The following is a 20,598-nucleotide window of genomic DNA, read 5'->3' on the forward strand; positions in this document are numbered from 1 at the left end:
TTATTTAAATGTTTCTTTGAGAATTCACCAAAGATATTATTGTTAGAAAACTATTTGTTTCATGGCATCTTTTAATTTGAACATTGGTTGAGAATGTATTTGATGTAGAATCTTGCAATACCTCCCCATTGTAAATTCTATACTGGGATGCTATCCTTGCACCAAAACCCTTGCAGCCAGGCATACATTTTGTGCACTCAGAAAACCAAATAAAAATCTACTGTTTGTGGTAATATGGTAGAAGGTAAGGAGTTTTGTTTGTTTTGTTTTGTCAGAAATGGAATGTGCAGCATGATCCTGGTATATTTTCGTCATGTCCATCGAGGGGCGCTTTACCACATGACAACGTCCATTAAATAATACATAAAAAAATATGTCCAATGACAAATTAATGATACCTTTTTAGGTCAGTGATGTAACTAAATTGTCGTATTCGTGTTTGGCATGACCGCTTGATGATCAGAACAACAACAAAGAAATGTAAAAAATTACCTACACTGGACATCTGGGCACACCGCATGCGCGTATTGGGCTTGTAGGCATGCGTGTTGTTGCCATTGTAGCTAGGAGCAGTAGTAGGTTTGTCGCCACCGGTCGAAGAAGAGTGGAACGCAGCAGTGGTGAGCCAGTTTGTTAAGGACAACAAAATATAGTTATTATTGACGGACGTTTTATTCAAAATGCAACTGAATTGTAAATACCTGCGTATGCTAGTTTTTGCGAAATTGCTCATGGCATCCAGGTTCTGCCAAACAAACTAACGGCAGGTAGCAAGCTATTACTAGCTAGCTACTGCAAGCAGGATGCAGGGCCTCAATTAGCTGCTTAGATTAACTTGGCTAGCTAGCATGGCATGAAAACAAAACATCAGTCTTTCGTAGACTAATGAGTCGATGAATTGCTATGTCAAGCGCACCACAAGTGCGAGCTTTCTGGTCCATATAAATACATGATCAGTGCCTGGCTTGATCGTTGTAGTGTGAGGGAAAGAAATGTGTGGAGTTTTGTAGTGGCTAAATTAAGTGAGACTTAGTAAATTTGCTTCATCTTTGCCAATCTAGTTTTTCGCTAGCTAACACTTGCTCGCTGTACAGTTATTTGCCTAGAGAGGCACTGACTGTCACACGAACGCATGAGTTAAATCACTAACGTTACTCATTGATACATGTAAGCAAACTTCAGAATTCTTTACGACCTTTAGATACTGTAAACACTCGTGTAGCGACCTAGCTAAGCTAACGTTAGCTCTGACAGCGAGTTGAAACCCAACCTACCAAATGATAACGTTAGCATGATATCGCTAACTTTGCTAATGCTGCTTTACTGAAGTCCTAACTTGACTGAGTTCAGTATTTGTTATAATTTCATGGGTACCACCTAACGAGCAATGCATATAAATCAGTAAATACGCTTATTTGTGCCAAAGTTATTTCCATCTAGAATAGCTTTTAGCTTAACATCTGTGTTGAGCCTTTCAAGCAAATAGCAAGTGCTTGTTTTTAAACGTCATCAACCTATCAGTAGATGCCAAACGACACTGCCAGTTGTGAGTGTTGTGTTGTGATTTACATTCGGTGTGAGTTATGCCCAAGGTGATCGAAACGTTTTCAACAGGCGATCATCAAAATTGAGATTCCGTAAGGAAACCACGACTGTTTGTCCATGGCCCAGTTTGGGGGACAGAAGAACCCTCCGTGGGCAGCCCAGTTCGCCGCAACTGCGGTTTCGCAACCCGGACACTCAGGACAATCCCTGGACCTTAGCAGTTTACACTGTGAGTGATCTTTGTCAAACGTATTTGAATATAGCGGTGGTCTAGATATTTCACGTTAACACACGCAGATTTAGCAATATAAAACTTGCGATGACTGAACAAACCTGCGCCTAATTCAACACTGAATTCAAGTCATTCTTCCTGCTGTCAGTTTTGTGGAAGTGTACTGCTGACATCAGGTATTGCTATGATGTGTAATTTTCAGAAAAGCAAAAGGGAGAATTGGTGATGCTGTGAATAACTTAACATGATCACATTTTGTGTTTATTAGATCAGATTTTGAATGAATAGGCTCAGTAGTCAAAAACAGCTTTGTTTGAACCAAGTGATGAAGGTGTGTGTGTGTGTGGTTCTAAAACCGTTCCTGCTATAGGCCACACAAGTTTGAAGTGATAGCCACAGAACTCTTTAGATGTATGGTTTATTTTCAGCTCTAGGTGTTCAGCAGTCCTCTCTGTTGGGAGCGTCTCCCTCTATGTACTCCCAGCAGTCAGCCCTAGCTGCAGCCTCACTGAACTCGCAATCTGCTGCCAACTACCAGCTTTCCCAGCAGACTGCAGCTCTGCAACAGCAAGCCGCAGCAGCTGCTGCAGCTGCCTTGCAACAGGTGAGCCCCAGAACGTTCAGAATAATGCGCTAATGTCCATGCAGAGCATGACCAACAGAACCCCTCTTGTCTAAATGACCTCTGTAGTGAATCTGAAACGCAGAGAGTTTGGCTGTTAAGTGGAACAGCTGTCAGACTTCTATTATATCTTTGCATTGTTATTAAAGAAGTAGCATCTATGCTGCATGCATGCCCATGTTGAGCTTGCCATTATCAAGGTTGTCCTGTAGTGTCATTGTGATTGCAGTTTAGAGGCCAGGCCATACTTCAGTCTTTCCTTTAGCTTAATTTGTTGTGTTATTATCTACTGAAGAACATTCCTGTTATAGTACTTAAATTCAGGACAGGTGTTGTGTGATCAGATGTTACCATTTACAAGATGAGATTTATTCTTGAGGAATTATGGCAAATCATTATCATATATGCAAACCATTTTATCTCTTAGAGCCATCCTGGAGACATCAATGAGTTAGTGTTGTTATATTGGTAAAGGTATAAGAAAATATAGGGAATATTTTTTGTTGTTGATTGAACTGTATTAGAATTTGCATTTAAAACCATTAGTAACTTAAGCACCATTATTGTCCTTTGTCGAATGTATTCCGTTTTAAATGTTAAAAGCCATGGATCTAATCTAGTGTTGTGGTCTTGTGTTTTTATGGTGAAAGAAAGCTCCAGTCTTAGCCGGAACATGTTAGACTGTGAGTGCCACTGTAACTCTGGCCTGTCTGCTTTTGGCCCCTTGGCTAATCCTTCCTCTGGCTGGAGTGGCAGCTGTAACCTAACCCCTCCTGAGCAGGCCCATCATCTGGACTCCTCCTGTCTCATTTCATTTTAGTCGCAGATCAATTCGGCACTGCAGCAGTATCAGCAGCAGCAGCAGCAGCAACAACAGCAGCAGCAGCAGCAACAACAGCAGCAGCAGCAGCAGCAGCAGCAACCACCACCCCAGCCCCCTCCTCAGACCCTCTACAATGTCCCCCACCAGGTACACGAGCCAAGTACAGCCCTTTTTTGCAAGGCAATGTTGATAAGATATTCTCCCCTGGACTGTAGATAGCAAAGAAATATCTAGACACAGGCTTTTATAGGAAAGTTTCAGCACAGGCAAAATGGCCGGAAAAGGACGCAAAAACAACAGTTTTGAAAACCGTTTATTATGAGTCTAAAGCAAACATTTTTATTCCTGTAAATGCAGTACCTTGGACAGTCTGTGTGAGTCTGTGCCACTCTGGTGGCTGGTAAGGCATTCATGTTCCTCTGTTGGGCAGTAAACATATTACATTGTGTCAGCAAAATGGAGACTGGGCCCAGATCCAGACTTTCAACAGGCCAGAGTACATTACAGGCTGCACGGTTTCAATATGCTTTATCTCTAGCAAGCTGTATGTGTTGCTGTCTGAAGCTCTTAGGCTTAAATGAAGCGAAGTGACATGAAGTGGTGCATTCTGTTAAAGTTTACTAGTGCAGTTACATTTTAAATGATTATGCGGCTGAATTTGGCACACGTTCTCGCGAGAGCACAATGGAATTGTCTCTGCGAGACACTCTGGCAAAGAGCAATGATGCACGTTACTTTTACCCCAACATTCCGGGAAATCAGCTAAACTGATGAAGACAGCACTGCAACGTTGGAGGACAGTACACATTGGTCGTAGTGTTATCCGATTGCGTCGAAGTCCGAAATAATTCAGAGTAAACATGGTCTAGTGTTATCCAATTGCGTGCAGCGAGATTTTTAAATGCATGCTTGTTGCCGCCCCTCGAGTTGGGCCATTACATTGTTCTTTGCCAGACCCTTAATCTTTCTAGATTATCAGGGTCTGGATTTTCCAGGCTACTTTGAAATACTCCTGCATATAGATAGTTCAGGGCTACAAAATAGTTTGGATTTCCTCTTTCCATTTATTTCTTTGTGAGGTATGTGTGAGGTTTCCATTTATTTCTTTGTGAGGTATGTGTGAGGTTTCCATTTATTTCTTTGTGAGGTATGTGTGAGGTTTCCATTTATATCTTTGTGAGGTATGTGTGAGGTTTCCATTTATATCTTTGTGAGGTTTCCATTTATATCTTTGTGAGGTATGTGTGAGGTTTCCATTTATTTCTTTGTGAGGTATGTGTGAGGTTTCCATTTATTTCTTTGTGAGGTATGTGTGAGGTTTCCATTTATTTCTTTGTGAGGTATGTGTGAGGTTTCCATTTATTTCTTTGTGAGGTTTCCATTTATTTCTTTGTGAGGTTTCCATTTATATCTTTGTGAGGTTTCCATTTATATCTTTGTGAGGTATGTGTGAGGTTTCCATTAATTTCTTTGTGAGGTATGTGTGAGGTTTCCATTTATTTCTTTGTATGTGTGAGGTTTCCATTTATATCTTTGTGATGTATGTGTGAGGTTTCCATTAATTTCTTTGTGAGGTATGTGTGAGGTTTCCATTTATTTCTTTGTGATGTTATTCTTGTAACATACTTTCAAACCTTATATTCCCCCAGCTCCCTCAGCCGCAGCAAGCCCTGCTTTCCCAGGTAAGCCAACACACACCATCTACTCTCACTTCCTGTGTAGGTAGAAAGCCTCTGGTGGCTGGGTGGGAGGATCAGGGAAGTCTTTCTCAGCTGCGTTATGGACAGGAGGAAGTACTATTTTCTGTGAGTTGAAAACAGTCTCTAAAATCATTTAAAAGCCTTCAGCCTTCTTTATTGTTTAAAGTGAACACACATTTTACTAAGGAATTAGTAATTTTTAAATGGGTGTAAATAAAGATATCAAATTCTCTCAAAACATTTACTACCAGTGTAGTCTCGCCATACCACAGGACACTCTGCTTAAAGCCCAATTCACACCAAAGATTCGTGACGAGACGAAACCGTTGCATAAAGGAGTTGCAGCGGCGTGAATTAAATGTTGCACATCGTTCCCAGATGTTGCAAGTCGTTGCATAGCATTCACTGGTCGCAGTTGCAAGGTTTTCGAACGTTGCAGCAAGTTGCTGGTTTATAGAATGTTGCATCTCGTCGCAAATCTTTAATGTGAATTGTGGTTTAGACACATGCTCACAGACTGCTCCATCTTTGTTGTAGCCCCCGGTTGCCCTGCCGACCAGTCTGAGCCTGTCCAATCCGCAGCAGACGGCCCAGATCACCGTGTCCTACCCCACACCGCGCTCCAGCCACCAGCAGCAGAGCCAGCCCCAGAAGCAGCGCGTCTTCACCGGGGTTGTCAACAAGCTACACGACACCTTCGGCTTTGTGGATGAGGATGTCTTCTTCCAGCTCAGGTTGGTGACCGGGAAATATTGTCCAGTGTTCCGCACTGATCCACGAGCATGTGTGATTTGTTGAGAGCGGTCAGTGCTGATTCTCTGTATTGATTGGTTTGCTGTCCGTTGAGTTTCTTTCCATCACCTGTAAACCCTTTCTAAAATTTTGGTTTGCTGAATGTGAATTTTAACATGGTTTTGTATAGGAAGTAAGGGAACATCTAGTAAGGGATCTTGTTAAGGTCTTGTTTGGCATCGGGACTAAAATCTGTAATCTGTGTTGGGTTTCAGTGCAGTCAAGGGGAAGACCCCTCAGGTGGGTGACCGTGTCCTGGTCGAGGCTGTCTACAATCCCAACATGCCCTTCAAATGGAACGCCCAGCGCATCCAGACGTTACCTCAGCTGCCTAATCAGCAGTCGGTAAGTATTTCGGCCTCAGGCCCACAGCCAAGTGCCTGACCCGACACAACACAAGCCACCACCACCACCACCACCACCACACACCCAGCTCATCTCTCATACCGTGTGCTGCCATGCTGTTTGACTGACTCTGTTCTCGATCTCCATGTAGCATCAGGTCCCCCAGACCTTACCTCAAGTTTCCCCACAGCTGTCCAGCTTTTACCCGCAGGACGCTGGGATGGCACGCTACTCTGAAATGCATTCTTCGGTGGATTCAAGACAAAATGTAACCCACACTCTCTGGGGCCCTCACCCCACCCCACCCCACCCCATCCCAACCCCACCCCACCCCACCCCACCCCACCCCATCCCAACCCCATGCTCCTCCTCCTCCCCCTCTGCCTGATCAGGCTTTAGACACAGCTCTCTCCTTTTCTTTCCTTCCTTGATATGCATTGTTACATGGGTTTCTCTCTGGAGGAATTCAGTGGCTTATTATTAAATTGAGTCTTAATTATGTTAAAACACATTTACTTTCTCAATAACAAGCTTATCTTTCTCAAAGCTTTATCCTTTTCTCTTTTTGGGAGAAAAGAAGCTTGTACTTTTATCAGTCTCTTAATGCATTCTATAGTGTTTCATATGCTGTGACTGGTTATCAGTAGATAATATGGGCAACATGGCTTGAACTGACTGCAGTTTATTATATGGCACAGTAGCACGGTGTGAACATGCTTTACTTGTGTCATTTTATGTAGTGAAACTCTCTAAATGCAGTTTAGAATAACACTTTCAACAATTAATTGTTAGGCCTGGGCTATAGCTACAACTGAAGTGATCCATTCGCATAGTGTAAAAATAGTTTTAGAAGACTGGTCTATTTTTTTTTGAACGTATGTGCTGCTTTCACATCTGGTGTGAAGACATAGATTACAGTGGATACTAATTGTTGCAGCAGACGCTACGCAAGCGGAATGGTTCAGTTACATGCCTGGTGTAGCCTCCCTGTTAGGGCCAATTGTTTTGAAGGCCAAATGAAGCATCTTTATGAAACACAAAGAATGTTTATTTTCTTTGCAATTTGCATTTGGGTGGCAGACATCCTGAGTTTGTTTAATGTCTATTCAACAGGGAACAAAGCTCCCTTGCATTTCTTTCCCACCATTTTTTCCTAACCATTTGTTTTCTCTTGTGGATGCCTTACAACTCAGTACTCACGGAGGCACTCTCTCCCATCCCCAAACAGGTCATAGTTTCATGATGGAATCTGTGATGTTTTGTTTGATAAGGATATATATTGCTGATGTCATGGCGATTGATCCACTTCAAAGAGTCAGTTTGAGTAATCCTGCTGGTTGTTGAAGGATAGTTGTTGGCCATTTTAGATACCGATGCATACATACCTACAATTGTTTTTAATAAAGTAATACCTTTAGACATTTTGTCTCTGGCACTATAGAGTCTAGAATAAAATGTCTTTAACTGCACTCTCTTGTTTTGCATTGTCAGAGTTCCAGCTTAATGTAATGTAATGTTACAGGCATGGTGAAGGCCTGCTGATGAAGGACAGTCTTATGTTACAGTGCTCTCTTATTCAGGAGCAGTATGCCATGGTGCTTCAGTTTTCCCTTTCTAAAGTGTGTGTCAGTAACACAAACATGAAGTAACATTGTTTTTTTTTAGTCTGCATTGCAGAGGGTGACTAATAGCCCTGCAGCACTGTCCCATCAAAGATCCCTAAGAGACCTACTTTACACCCCGTGCAAGCACCGCAAGGTCAAACCCATTTTAGACTCAGTCAACCTAAAGAAGAGTGAAATGAGAACACCAGCACATGCTCCTGGTGGCAAATAATTGAAAGAGGGTCTTATGATGTTGTTTTTAATTGGGCTGAATGGCCCTGCCTCTAATTTCTAATTTCTAGGAAAAGTACCAAGGCCAGATTGTCCATGAACCATCATATATAGATGATGTGCTGTAGATGAACTATTCCTTTAAGCTCCTTTCAGATTATGATTTGCTCCTACACATAGTGGTGCCATAGAATGTAAAACTATCATGTGTTGGGGGAAACTCTAAGGGCCACCTGACATGCTCTCTCTCCCTCCTCCTGTCTCAGAGCCAGCCTGGGGGGCCCAACATGATGAAGCAGGCCCCCACCATGATGCAGTCTCTACCTCCCCCCACCACCTTCAGCGTCCCTGCCCAGGGCCCCCCGCCCTCCCTGCTGCAGGCCCAGATATCCGCCGCCACCCTGGCCCCGCTGCTACAGAACCCCCCTCAGCCCTTACTGCCCCAGCCTCCCCCCAAAGGTACCACACTGCACAGATAGCAGTGTCTAGAGTTACCACAACATCCACACATCTGTGTTTAAGCAATATGACCGAGGTGGAATGTACTTTTTGCATGACTGAAATACTCAGACTTGAATTTCCCAGAGTGATTGCCAGACAGTATTGTGCCAGGGACTATTGGTGCTCTGGCACATTTCTGCAACTCGAGCTAGGTAAAAGAGATTGTTTTCATTTTTTTTTTTTCATACCAACAGTACTCTGTGATATCGGAGATCTATGTGAAAAAATGCCAGATTTCTCCTTTAACAGTATTTGTTTGTGTTGAGATGGATATTAATGAATATGTAACTATATATGTATGTGTCTGTCTGTCCGTGTCTGTTTTCTGGTGTGTGTGTGTGCACCCTAGAGTCTGTGTTCTCAAGTGGACTGTTGCAGCCCCCGGTGCGGATGATTGCCCAGCCCCAGCCAGTGAGGCGCATTGAGCCCGCGCCCCGCTTCCCCAGCCGCAGTGACCGCACTGAGCTCATCCTGAGGAAGGATGACCGCAGGTCAGCAGCTGCTCTCACAAGCAACACACACACACACCTAGCCGAAGGTCACCTGGTGACATTTGCCAATGGGAAATGACCTTGGTTTCTTTCACTCTGACATGCAATGTGCTTTATCTTTTATTCTTCATTCAAATGACAGTCTGCAACTCGCAATTCTGTCTCACCCAAAATTCATCAGTATAATGTAACTCTGTAATAGAATAGAATCACTCTAGAGGCAACAACTCTGTACAAATTGCATTTTAAGGCCACCAATGATCACTTTGGCTAACAGGAATGCTAGATCCAAGTCCAATATTAAGTTTTGTCTTCTTTATGTTGTCATTGCTGTTTGCAGTATAAAGCCTCTGACTCTGTTATTGACACCATTGTGTTTTTTTATTCCCCACAGGGACCGAGAGCGTGAGCGCAGAAGGTCTAGGGAGCGCTCCCCAGCACGGAAGCGTTCCAGAGATCGGTCTCCCCGCAGGGAGCGCTCGCCCAGACGACCCCGTCGGGCTCTGCCTCGCTACACTGTGCAGTTCTCCAAATTCTCTCTGGATGGGTAAGGAATGGAATCCATGTTGCCATGCAACTGTAGTTACTTTAAATAGCTGAAAAAAAGTGTTATTTTGTAAAAGAATATACCACATTAGATGTTCGACATTTGTGTGGTGTTATTGTTTAAAACCCATTGAACAATTGTTCACAAAAACTGGAACCAGATCTATCTATAAACGTATGAAATAAAGTCAAATATGAAGTCATGCATTTATGGCTTTATGGATTATGGCTCTCAGTTTTACTTCTGCTTTGCATGTTTTCTGTCTACTCTGTATATTTGACTGAGGTCAGTCATGGCTCTTGATTAGCTGAGCATTTGAATGTAGCGACTGAGGAACATTATAGCCACACTGGTGTCCGTCAGATGTGTTTTGAGTGTGGATAAATGGAATACATGCAGGGCTGGGGGCTGCAGAAGGACCATTGAGAACACCTGATTTCATTTAGTACAGGATTCTGAAGGTGCATGTCTAAACTGCTTAATACACTGACAGGTGCCTCATTCAAAGCAGCTTTAGATTCGTATGTTGTAATTCAAAGCAGCTTTGGATTTGTATGTTGTAATTCATAACATTTAGTGATTTTATGCAAGAATGAATAAAATAACAGAAGGGCTTCAGAGAAAATGGCTGGGAAAATATAGCCTCGTATCCTTTAAATAGACCGTTTTTATGTACAGCAAGTCATAGTTTATTATCTTCCTTGGTGCCTCAGAAAATATTGAATTGGTTTCCATTCATGTGTCTGAGTGCTGGGACATTTCCTTCCTCTTTCTCCTGTGTCATTTCCTCATTTCCTCTTCCTCCTGTGTCATTTCCTCATTTCCTCTTCCTCCTGTGTCATTTCCTCACTTCCTCTTCTTCCTGTGTCCAGCTATAACTGTGACATGATGGAGCTGCGCCGGCGCTACCACAGCCTCTACATCCCCAGTGACTTCTTCGACGCCGTCTTCACCTGGGTGGACGCCTTCCCCCTTACCAGACCCTTCCAGTTCGGCAACTACTGTAACTTCCACATCATGCACAAAGAGGTGGACGCTCTGGTGAAGAACACGGCTGTGCTCGACCCATCTGATGCCAACCACACCTACAGCGCCAAGGTGAGAGAGCGCTACCCCGATCCTGCCATTCCATCTCATATTAAGACGGGCCATAGGATTCAGCAATGGCTCACGTGGGTTGAAGTGTTTATAGGCAAATACTTGCTGTTTAAATGCACTGATGTTGGTTCCAGGTAATGTTGCTAGCCAACCCAAGCTTGGAGGAGCTCTATCACAAGTCGTGCGCTCTAGCTGAAGACCCCTCGGACGTCAAAGATTCCTTCCAGCACCCGGCCCGCCTCATCAAGGTATGAGGAGGGAACCTCTCAGTGCTTTCTCTGTGCATTGCTGGCTTATGCGTGGTGTGAAATGGGGTCCAAATCAGTGGAAACCAATCTTGGGCTAATCTGATGGGCTAATCTGTTTGGGGAGGTGACAATGATGCACTGATCCTATTCCATTTCTGAACGCTGTGTGGAACGCTTTGTCTCTGATGTCGCTCTTTTATTGATTGGCCTACAGCATCTAGCTAGACCTTTTGGCTTAGCTACTGTATAAAGTCGAATTTACATATGTGATATGTCTGTTTTTGTCTGTGTCTGTGTACGTGTGCTTGTGCCTCTTCTTCACTGGGTCAGTTCCTGGTCGGCATGAGGGGCAAAGATGAGGCCATGGCCATCGGGGGACACTGGTCTCCATCCCTGGATGGCGCTGACCCCGAGAAAGATGCCTCAGTGCTGATAAAGACAGCTATACGCTGCTGTAAGGCTCTGACAGGCATTGACCTCAGCCTATGCACCCAGTGGTAAGTCCCGCGCCCATATCCCAGCTCATTTCCACACAAAGACTGTCTCTGTTTGCCTTACTCAGCACTCAGCCCAACACTAAAAATAAGCAAAGTAGGAATAATAATAATAATAATAATAATAATGATAATACAAAAGGAAAACATCTGACATTTTCCTGACATGCTGCATGGAGTTTACACAGCGCTAAATCTGACCATTTTGAGCCTTTTCTTTTATGTTTTGTTTGATTCGGTAATTTTATTAGAATTCTTTATCATTTAATTTGCTCCCAGTCTGTTTTTTGTTGCAATGTCCCTTTTTGGCTAATGTGTGTTAGAAGTCCTGCCTCTCTCTGTGTGGTGAATGCGTTGACTCTGGGGCTCCGAGAGCAGTGTCCAGGGGAGGAGCCGCAACCATTACTCTCCATTTCTTTTGATTTGGAACTGCCTATGACTCTGTTAAATATCTTACATATTTAACTTTGCTTTCACTGTGTCCTTGATTCTTGTCCCTTTTCTCACACTTCCTGGGGGTACGTAAAACTATCCTACACAAGCATCCAGTGCAGACATGTGGTGGGCTAGGACCAGTGTTTGTCCAGACTGTTGTTGTTGTTGTTTGTTTGTTTGTTTTCGTTGTCATTGTCGATATTTGTTTATCGCCTGTCAACTTTCCCAACATATGGCTGCCGCTCACCGTGAGAATCTACTGTGGAGATCTGCCGACTTTTTATTCTCATGTCTGTTTATGTTGGGGTCTTTTTTTTTTTTATCAGACAGGGGATTGGTGGGGCATTCTGTGAGCTAGAGGGGCATATGTGTGTGTGTGTGTGTGTGTGTATGTGTGTTTGTATGTATATGAGCGAGTGCGTGCGTATGTGTGTGGGGGGGCAGGTGTTAGGGCCTTGTGATGTCTGACAGAATGTTTCTTTCCAATTCGCTTCTTCCTTTGCGACAGGTATCGTTTTGCAGAGATTCGCTATCACCGCCCTGAGGAGACACACAAAGGGCGGACAGTCCCCGCACATGTGGAGACAGTGGTTTTATTTCTGCCGGATGTTTGGCATTGTCTTCCTACCCGCTCAGAGTGGGAGGGCCTGTCGCGCGGACTCCAGGAGCAGCTGGCAGAGAAACTCTTGGCCGAGCGCAAGGAGGCGGATGGAGACCAGGCACTGAACGCTAATCCCCTTCTTCTCATTTCCGCTTCTCACAGGCACAGGACTTTAGACAAAAACAAAAACAAGTCAGACTTATAAAGGCATCCCCCTCACACACTCATTCACACACAGCCCACCCAAAGCAGTGCAGACAAGTACCACAGGCATCATACAGGCCTCCCCCCACCCCACCCCTCCACTCCCTCCCCACTTCCCCCTGCCTCCTCTACCTGCTCTGCCCCCTCCCCCCCGCCTCCTCTACCTGCTCTGCCCCCTCCCCTCCACCCTCCCCTCCCCCACCCCCCCCCCCCCTCGCTTCAGGCTCCTGCCATCAGTAACACACAGTGGAAGGAGCTTCAACTGGTAAAACAGCTTCCAGCTCGCCCCAAATACTAGCTGAATTAACATTAATTTGGACATGCATTTGACAAGCAAAATTCTTCTTTTTTTTTTTTTTTTTTTCTTGGCTTTGCCATGAGCTGAATCTTAAAATGAGAACTGTTCAAATGTTAAACCTTGCATGCAGGAGATTAGTGTAATCTTTGCATGAAATTCAATGCACTAATTGGCTGGGGGAAAAAAACAGTCACTTGCTGGAACCTGGAGAGCCAGTTGTATTTGAATTTGTGTGTTTTTGTTGTTATTGCTCTGATTCATTTGATTTTAATTCAGTATCTGCTCCAAAACAAAACTCCCTGAGTTCTGTCTCTTGTCTGTCCCTTTTTTTGATTTGACACTCTTGATTGGACTGTATCTAGAGGATTGGAAAGCAGCTGATTTTTCCAGAGCAGTTGGTTGGTCCAAGGACAGTCGGCCATGACTAGGTGTAAGACCATACCCCAGACAGCCACTGTATACGCAGGCACCTCACTAGCTGTAGGGCTTTCCACACACTCAGTTGGGAGACCAGCTTTGAGAACTCCTGTCGTACACACCTCTTGGAGCCTCTGTCATTGATTTATCTTTTGTGTTCCACAGAACGCGCATTGATTGGCTGATGGGTGGAATTTTGGGTTTGTTATCAAAGCTAGAGAGTCTCCATGTATCCTAGCAGTGGACTTGTTGCCCAGTCGAGATCTTAATAGGAGGAGACAATGAGAGACAGTTGTGACCTTGCTTCTTGCACGGATCAACTTTTTGTTTCAGCCCTGAAATTACGGCGCTTGCTTACACAGTGTTTTTGCATTTTTCTCTCTGTCTCTCTCCTGCTGTATCTCTCTATCTCTTTCTTTGTGTCTTTCTTTATCTGGGTCCTCTTTCCCTCCATCCTCTACCACTGTCACCTTCTTCCCCTTCTCCTCTCTCACTGACTCTCCTTCTAGGAGGAAGAGGAGAAGGACGAAGAAGACTCTAAAGAGGTCACCACTCCCACCCACTGGGCTAAGCTGGACCCGAAATCCATGAAGGTCAGACACGAATGCCTGGACTGACCTCTACCCACTTCACCCTCTACCCCTCGTATCCCTTTGATAACCCGTTTTTGCATAGTCACTACACTGTGTTTGAAGCTGTGGTGTCCCTCTGCTGGTGTCCAGGTGAATGACCTGCGTAAGGAACTGGAGAGCCGCACTCTGAGCTCCAAGGGCCTCAAGTCTCAGTTGATCGCTCGCCTCACCAAGCAGCTGAAGGTGGAGGAGCAGCAGGAGGAGGCCAAGGAGCCCGAGAAGCCTGAGGCCCCCGTGCCCGACGAGGACGACACGGCGCGCCTGGAGGACGACCACGAGGTGAGGGTGGAGATGGGCGGCTTTTTTTTATTTTTTATTAAAGTATATTTTTTGGGCTTTTATGCCTTTAATGCGATAGGATAGTGAAGAGTGACAGGAAGTAAGTGGGAGAGAGTCTCGGGGTGGGATCCGGAAAGGACCACGGGCGGGAATCGAACCCGGGTCGCCGGCATATGGTGCAGGTGCCCCAGCCAGTTGCGCCGCGGCTGGGGCCATGGGCGGCTTTTAAGGAGCATTTTACATGGCTTTAGCAATTCTGCCCAACAGTTTTTTTCCAAACATCCACACCCCAGTCTGTTTAGTGGATTTAATGAATCTAAAGATCAATGCTTTGTTGGCCATAAACTAGGTGCTTTTCATTAAAGTGCAAAAATGGTTGTTGGAAGTGCAGGCCTAACTTGCAGTCAAATTTCCTCTAAAAGACCCCTCTGCTTTATTATTGACCTGAATGTACCTTAACAAATTCCTCTCCTCCTCTCCTCTCCTCTCCTCTCCCTCAGGAGGAGGAGCGGAAGCGTCAGGAGGAGATGGAGCGGCAGCGTCGGGAGCGGCGGTACATGCTTCCAGACGAGCCCACCATCATCGTCCAGCCCAACTGGGCAGCCAAAAATGGCAAGTTCGACTGCAGTATCATGTCCCTCAGTGTGCTGCTGGACTATCGACTGGAGGACAACAAAGAACATTCATTTGAGGTGAGAAAAGAGCCACTTCATCAGTTCATTTGGTTTTACATTAAGGTCAGTTTAAAAGTATGAAATGGCATTCACCCCGTCAACAACTTAACTCACAACACAAGTGTAGGGGTTATATTAATGTTGTCTGCCCAAAGTCCCTTACATGAATGTGTGCAGATCTGTTGGTCAGTTTGAAAAAAAAACTGTGATTGTGTGAACAAAGGGACACCATCTTAGCTTCAGGAGCCAAGTGAGAGTTCAGCTACGGAATTGGAGCCTAAATCAAAGTCAATGTAAACTTCCTTCCAAGCTGGGGAAGAGTGGTATCCAGCCAAAAGGCCAGATGTGACTGAGGTCTACCCAATGGACAGTACTCAGGGTACTTAGATGTGACTGAGGTCTACCCAATGGACAGGCCAACCAGCCTGGGCAGCTTCTGCCACTAGTCTATTGGGTTGAACTGCTAGTCCAGCAGGTAATCGGAAGCAAGCTGGTGCCCCCTTGTGGATGAAGTGTGTTTGACAATGAATAATGTGCACCATGGCCTCGTGCTACACACCCTAAAGCTGATGACAAGGCAACTTTTTGAGGAATGTTCCTGGGCATTGTGACTGAGTATGTTGCTCTGGCATGTTCCCATTGATATTGGACACCAATTTGATTTATGGAGAACCTGAATCATCAGTAGGCAAATTTTCGTTATCATCCAAGCAGAACACAGGGAACCGGTTATGTGGTTGCCTAGCAACATTGCTCAAAATGTCGCCCCATGTGTCAGCACCTTAACAATGTGTATACTTGCATGGAATATTTTGATTATACTCTTCAGAATATGTCTCAGAGTATCTCATGGAAACTCCGTCATGCATTTAAAAACTTTAGAGAATGAAACCATTTCATCATGGCCATCAAAGGAGGATCGTACAGAGTCATGGTAGATAAAGGCACTTACGGCTCCTACTCACAGTTGCGTTCCGTCAACGCATGCCAGTGGGTGTTCCCGACGGTAGCTATGCAAATGACTTGAAGTATAAGCGACAGGAGAAACGGACCCACGATTCAGTTCGGCAACGGATGACGTGAACCCATGTAAAGTGAATGGGATGCGTCTCCAGCACTGCAACGCACACAGCTGTGTGTAGGAGCAGTTATTCCAGAGTAGCCGGTGATGTGTTGAGATTTTTACCGCTCAGCTGTCTCCCCTTTTCTCAGGTGTCTCTGTTTGCTGAGCTCTTTAACGAGATGCTGCAGCGAGACTTTGGCTATCGGATCTACAAAGCCATGGCTGCCTTGCCTCATAAGGATGAGAAGAAGGACAAGAAGGAGAAGCCCAAGAAGGACAGTGAGAAGAGAGACTCCGAGAAGAAGGAAATAAAAAAGGAGAAGGAGGAGGAGAATGGCGAGCCAGTGGGGAAGAAAATGAAAGAAGACGAGGAGAAGAAAAAGGTACCTGCCCCTCTCCTCTCACTCCTAAATAGACCAGACACATGTTCAGTAGTGCTCTTTGCTCACCTCACTCATAAATAGACCAGACACATGTTCAGTAGTGCTCTTTGCTCATCTCACGGTGTCTATTTACAGTAGTTTAATACTTCCTACTGTGGTGCTCTGTCTCAGGATGAGGAGAAAGAGAAGGTGCTGAAGAAAGAGGAGTCCACATGTTCAGTAGTGCTCTTTGCTCACCTCACGGTGTCTATTTACAGTAGTTTAAAGCAACACCAAAGAGTTTTTTGTACCTTAAAATAATGTTTCCAAAATTGTTTCCGTGGTTCATCAACTCGTAACAGGGTGAACGGCACTTCTGCATTCGTTTGTGGTCCTCTATCGGCTATAACCGCACTATGTAAATTTGCCAGATTGGGTAGCGGATCTGTAGTTCGATGGAATGAGACATAAGAAACTACAAATTTGACTTGCACGATGTCGCAATACATCGTAGCCTACTTTCATAAAATCATGCAACATATTCTACCCTGTCTATGGACATTGTTATTTACAGAGCCGTTGGATAAACAAATTGCGTGCATGCGACAGAGGAAAAGTTCTTTGGTGTTGCTTTAATACTTCCTACTGTGGTGCTCTGTCTCAGGATGAGGAGAAAGAGAAGGTGCTGAAGAAAGAGGAGTCCAGAGAGGAGGATGACGAGGATGAAGGAAGCAATAACAACGCAGAGGAGTATGACCCCATGGAGGCCGAGGATGCAGACGACTATGATGATGATGGTAAGGGCTCTCACCACAAGCTTTCTGGCCACTGCCAGTCCTCTGTGGTCCTTGGCAAAATTACACACGTCTTAATGTGGAAAATTCTGGAGGTGTTTTTATTGTAAGACTTTGTTTGGGTCAGTGAGGTGTGAAACCGCCATTCCATTTGTATAAAATCAAAAGTATTTTTACAGTCCTAGAGTAAACTGAATTGACATGATGGTGTGTCATCACATTTTACAGACAAAGACGATGACGACTCGATAGGAAGAGATCGGCGAGATGACAGGCGAGATGAAAGGAAATCTAAGGAGAGATCCTCTAAAGACAAGGTACACGTGCCCCATCACCTCACCCCTAACCAGCGCTCTACTCAAACAGCATCTTGTTAACTAATAGGCTGACTTTATGAGCTGTTTCTCAGAAGCCTGTCTTACTTCCTGCATGCATTAAACTCCCTCTCGGTTCCTGCAGGAGGACAAGAAGAAACAGATGGTGACCTACCACCGGGACCTGCTAATGGCCTTTGTGTACTTTGATCAGAGCCACTGTGGCTACTTGCATGAGAAGGACCTGGAGGAGATCTTGTACACACTGGGGCTGCACCTCTCCAGGGCCCAGGTACTGACCGCTCAGAACTAACCGGAAGCACTGCTGTCAAAGGCCACGCAGCCACCTCTCAAAACACCCTTGCAGATTTATATAAATATAAATATAAATGTACAGTTATTAATTTAGCTGACAGGACTAACATTCAAGTTCCATTGTGTAAAGGAGGCCTTAGGGTAACAGAAGTTGACTTACTTACAGTTAAACTGGGATGGACCCAAAGAATGTGTGAGGTGTTTTCATCGTTGCCTAACTGAGTGTTTGGTTCTGTGTATTCCAGGTGAAAAAAATGGTGAGTAAGCCGATGGTGAGGGATGCGTGTTTCTACCGGAAGCTGACGGATGGTCCGAAAGATGAGCCTGCTCCAAGTGTGGTGGTCTCTGACTCCCAACTAGAAAGCCTTTTAGGTGAGTCACCGGGATGATTCCATGTTCAAATCAATACACTTTTTCATTTTGACCGACCGACTAATACAATAGTATATTTTGAATATTTATCATTCAACAAAACACCTGAAAAAAATTTCATTCATTATCTGTTCATCATTACTTTCATATGTTTACTGGAGTAGATGCATCATTGTCTTAACTCTGTAAATGTTCTTTCACAGGGAACAGAACTATGCTGCCCTCCCTCAAGGCCCGGCAGGCCAGTGAGTCTGCAGAGGGCACCGAGTCGGGCAGTTTGATCGTCTACAACGGGGCCATGGTGGACGTGGGGAGCATGATGCAGAAACTGGACAAGAGCGAAAAGGCCAGAGAGGAGATCGAGCAAAAGCTCATGCTGCAGGACACTAAAATAGGTCAGGCTGAGTCCGAGAACCTGTATGAACTAGCCGCTCTCCGCACTCCACACACAATTCTCCACACTTTTGCTTGAGGAAATCACCTAATATCCTAATCTTAATGATTGAGCATATAGTTCCCTTGGTCTTAACAAATGTATTTTGAAATAATATAACTTCAGGGATGAATACAGTTAACACCCAGGCTTAACTTGGAACTGCCGGATTGCTGGGTCTTTGTATGTTTTATTTTCTCTGGAGCTGAGTTGCTAACCTCCCCACTGCTCTGTTTCCAGAGGAGGATGCCAAGCGCATGACAGAGCTGGAAGCATCCAATCGCAACCTGACGCGTGATCTGGAGGAGGTGAGGAGTCGCCTGAGTGACACGGAGGGCAGTCTGAAGAACACCGAGGAGCAGAAGGCCAGTTTCCACCAGCAGCTGCAGAAGACCGCCGCCAGCCTCAACGGAGTCATGAAGGACTTACAGAGTGTATTAGCAAAGGTACACCAGCACCAACACCAACACGAGATTTGTCTTTTATCTGTGTTTTGTGGAACAGTGAGGGAGATGTGTGCATGTAAACAATGAAGCTGTGATGCATTGTGAGTGTTCAATATTCATCGCCACATGCTGCAGTCTGAATCCCACAAAACCTAGCCATGCCATTGTGCACAAATAGCTTTTGATGTTCTCATGTCAGAAAATCTTATCTCAAGACTAACTTAAGACATCTGTTTCCTTTCAGGAGGAACCCACTGAACCCAGTGACCAAAAAGTCCAGGCCAATGGCTCTGATGAATGAATGCCTTTTTGATTTAGGAGGAATCCTTTCTTACAGAATTGTATATAAGCACTAAACCAATATAATTTCAAACTGATTTTATTTTGACAAGTGTTTTGACACATGTTGCGGTGTACAGTTTTACAAATAGATGGGTTCATTTGTAACTTGGTGATATTCTCTAATTCACATTTCATGGGTCTTCATTTGTTCAGAGCAAATGTCTAGTTTATTTATGTTGGTTCAAAAAGTAGTTATAAATGAAAACGAGTTTTAATATTTAAAGCATTGTTATTAATATGAAAAAAGTTGAAATTATTTCTGTTTTTGGTTTTCCGTTGCTAAATTTCTGTTGAGCACAGCCAGCCTCCCCTGACCTACTCTGTACAACATTTGTGCCAGTATGTGACCGCTGTACTTTTTCAGCCTTTGATTAGCAATAATAGTAATATTTATGTTGATATGATTTAATATAGAGAAGTTGTTCTAATGAAATTGAAATAATTCCCTGAACAGACCATCTGATGAAAACACATGTTCTTCAGAATTTAGGTTGCAGTGGCACGATGCATGAATGGCATCCCAGTCGTAACTTACTAACTTGCTGCCAGCCAGTCTTACTTTTGGAGAATCTTCTGCATGAAATGTTTTCAATTCAATAATGTCCAGGTTGCTTTGTGGATCAGCACATGATTTCAGCGTGACTTGGTTTTGGACATTTATCATTCTTTTTGACATTGCAAGGGGAAAGAAACTAGGGACACATAATCATCAAAGGCTACAGTTCTATTAAGATACATCGGTTACAATCGACAGTTTCCCTAACTATATAGTCAGTGGTCATTTCAGAAAAAAAAGTGTGTGTTCTTTGAAAACTAATGTTTTCTAGAACCGATCAAGAAGCAATGACGTTCTAACTCTGAGCTGATATCTTTAGTTTTGGTCCTCTTTCTTTGAAGTGAAGGCAAGGTGCTGTGAATGGTATATAGATTATAGAGAAGAGCCAAACTTAGTAAAACTGAACCCAAAGCAGCCAAGTGCATATTATTTTTCTATTTCAGATGTGCTTTAAGGTTGTCTTGTGCAGAAAATAAATGTGGTTCTTTTTAACATAAATAGATGTGGTTGCCTGTTTTCTTTTTTTTTTTTTAATCCTCTGGCATTAGGGTGCTGGTCATGAAGCATGTGAATTGTGCTGACGAGCTGAGCTGATCTGATCTGATTAATACTTCAAGATTACATCCCTTTTCTATGTAAAATTGGTAATGACCGAATTATTCATCCATAGCTATTAGTTTGCTTGTTGTTGGTACATCCATTGACAAAATGTTGCTGTGAGGATTTCCCTTATTACCCTGTCCTGTGTACCCATAGCTGCTTGAGAGGCCATGAAAGACACATTTAGG

At 44.2% G+C, this 20,598-nt stretch overlaps 1 protein-coding gene across 4 annotated transcripts; it reads left to right on the forward strand.

Moving 5' to 3' along the window:
- The first annotated feature begins 481 nt into the window (after positions 1-481).
- ccar1 (cell division cycle and apoptosis regulator 1) lies at positions 482-20,308 on the forward strand. 4 transcript variants are annotated; one of them, XM_042065430.1, is made up of 26 exons: positions 482-620; positions 1,615-1,774; positions 2,206-2,381; positions 3,220-3,369; positions 4,872-5,027; positions 5,460-5,656; positions 5,930-6,059; positions 6,211-6,327; positions 8,161-8,353; positions 8,724-8,886; positions 9,281-9,433; positions 10,306-10,531; positions 10,666-10,779; positions 11,110-11,276; positions 12,217-12,427; positions 13,738-13,821; positions 13,951-14,139; positions 14,640-14,831; positions 16,026-16,259; positions 16,903-17,035; positions 17,261-17,349; positions 17,492-17,638; positions 17,907-18,033; positions 18,237-18,428; positions 18,707-18,912; positions 19,157-20,308. In XM_042065430.1, the coding sequence occupies exons 2-26, from the start codon at positions 1,663-1,665 to the stop codon at positions 19,211-19,213; spliced, it is 3,915 nt and encodes a 1,304-aa protein (XP_041921364.1). In that variant the 5' UTR covers positions 482-620; positions 1,615-1,662; the 3' UTR covers positions 19,214-20,308. The 4 variants fall into 4 exon arrangements, with proteins under 4 accessions (XP_041921364.1, XP_041921365.1, XP_041921366.1 ...); XM_042065431.1 differs by having other exon boundaries at positions 8,745-8,886; XM_042065432.1 differs by having other exon boundaries at positions 4,872-4,904.
- The last annotated feature ends 290 nt before the right edge of the window (positions 20,309-20,598 follow it).

This window comes from Alosa sapidissima, chromosome 16, assembly GCF_018492685.1.
Source record: "Alosa sapidissima isolate fAloSap1 chromosome 16, fAloSap1.pri, whole genome shotgun sequence".
Taxonomy (NCBI): domain Eukaryota; kingdom Metazoa; phylum Chordata; class Actinopteri; order Clupeiformes; family Clupeidae; genus Alosa; species Alosa sapidissima.

What these genes read in the sequence shown, in the direction of transcription:
- ccar1 (XM_042065430.1), top strand. Translation starts at nt 1,663, where the DNA reads ATGGCCCAGTTTGGGGGACAGAAGAACCCTCCGTGGGCAGCCCAGTTC. An exon ending in GGACCTTAGCAGTTTACACT is followed by an intron (nt 1,775 to 2,205) that starts GTGAGTGATCTT and finishes GTTTATTTTCAG; the next exon opens with CTCTAGGTGTTCAGCAGTCC. An exon ending in ACAAAGAACATTCATTTGAG is followed by an intron (nt 14,832 to 16,025) that starts GTGAGAAAAGAG and finishes CCCTTTTCTCAG; the next exon opens with GTGTCTCTGTTTGCTGAGCT.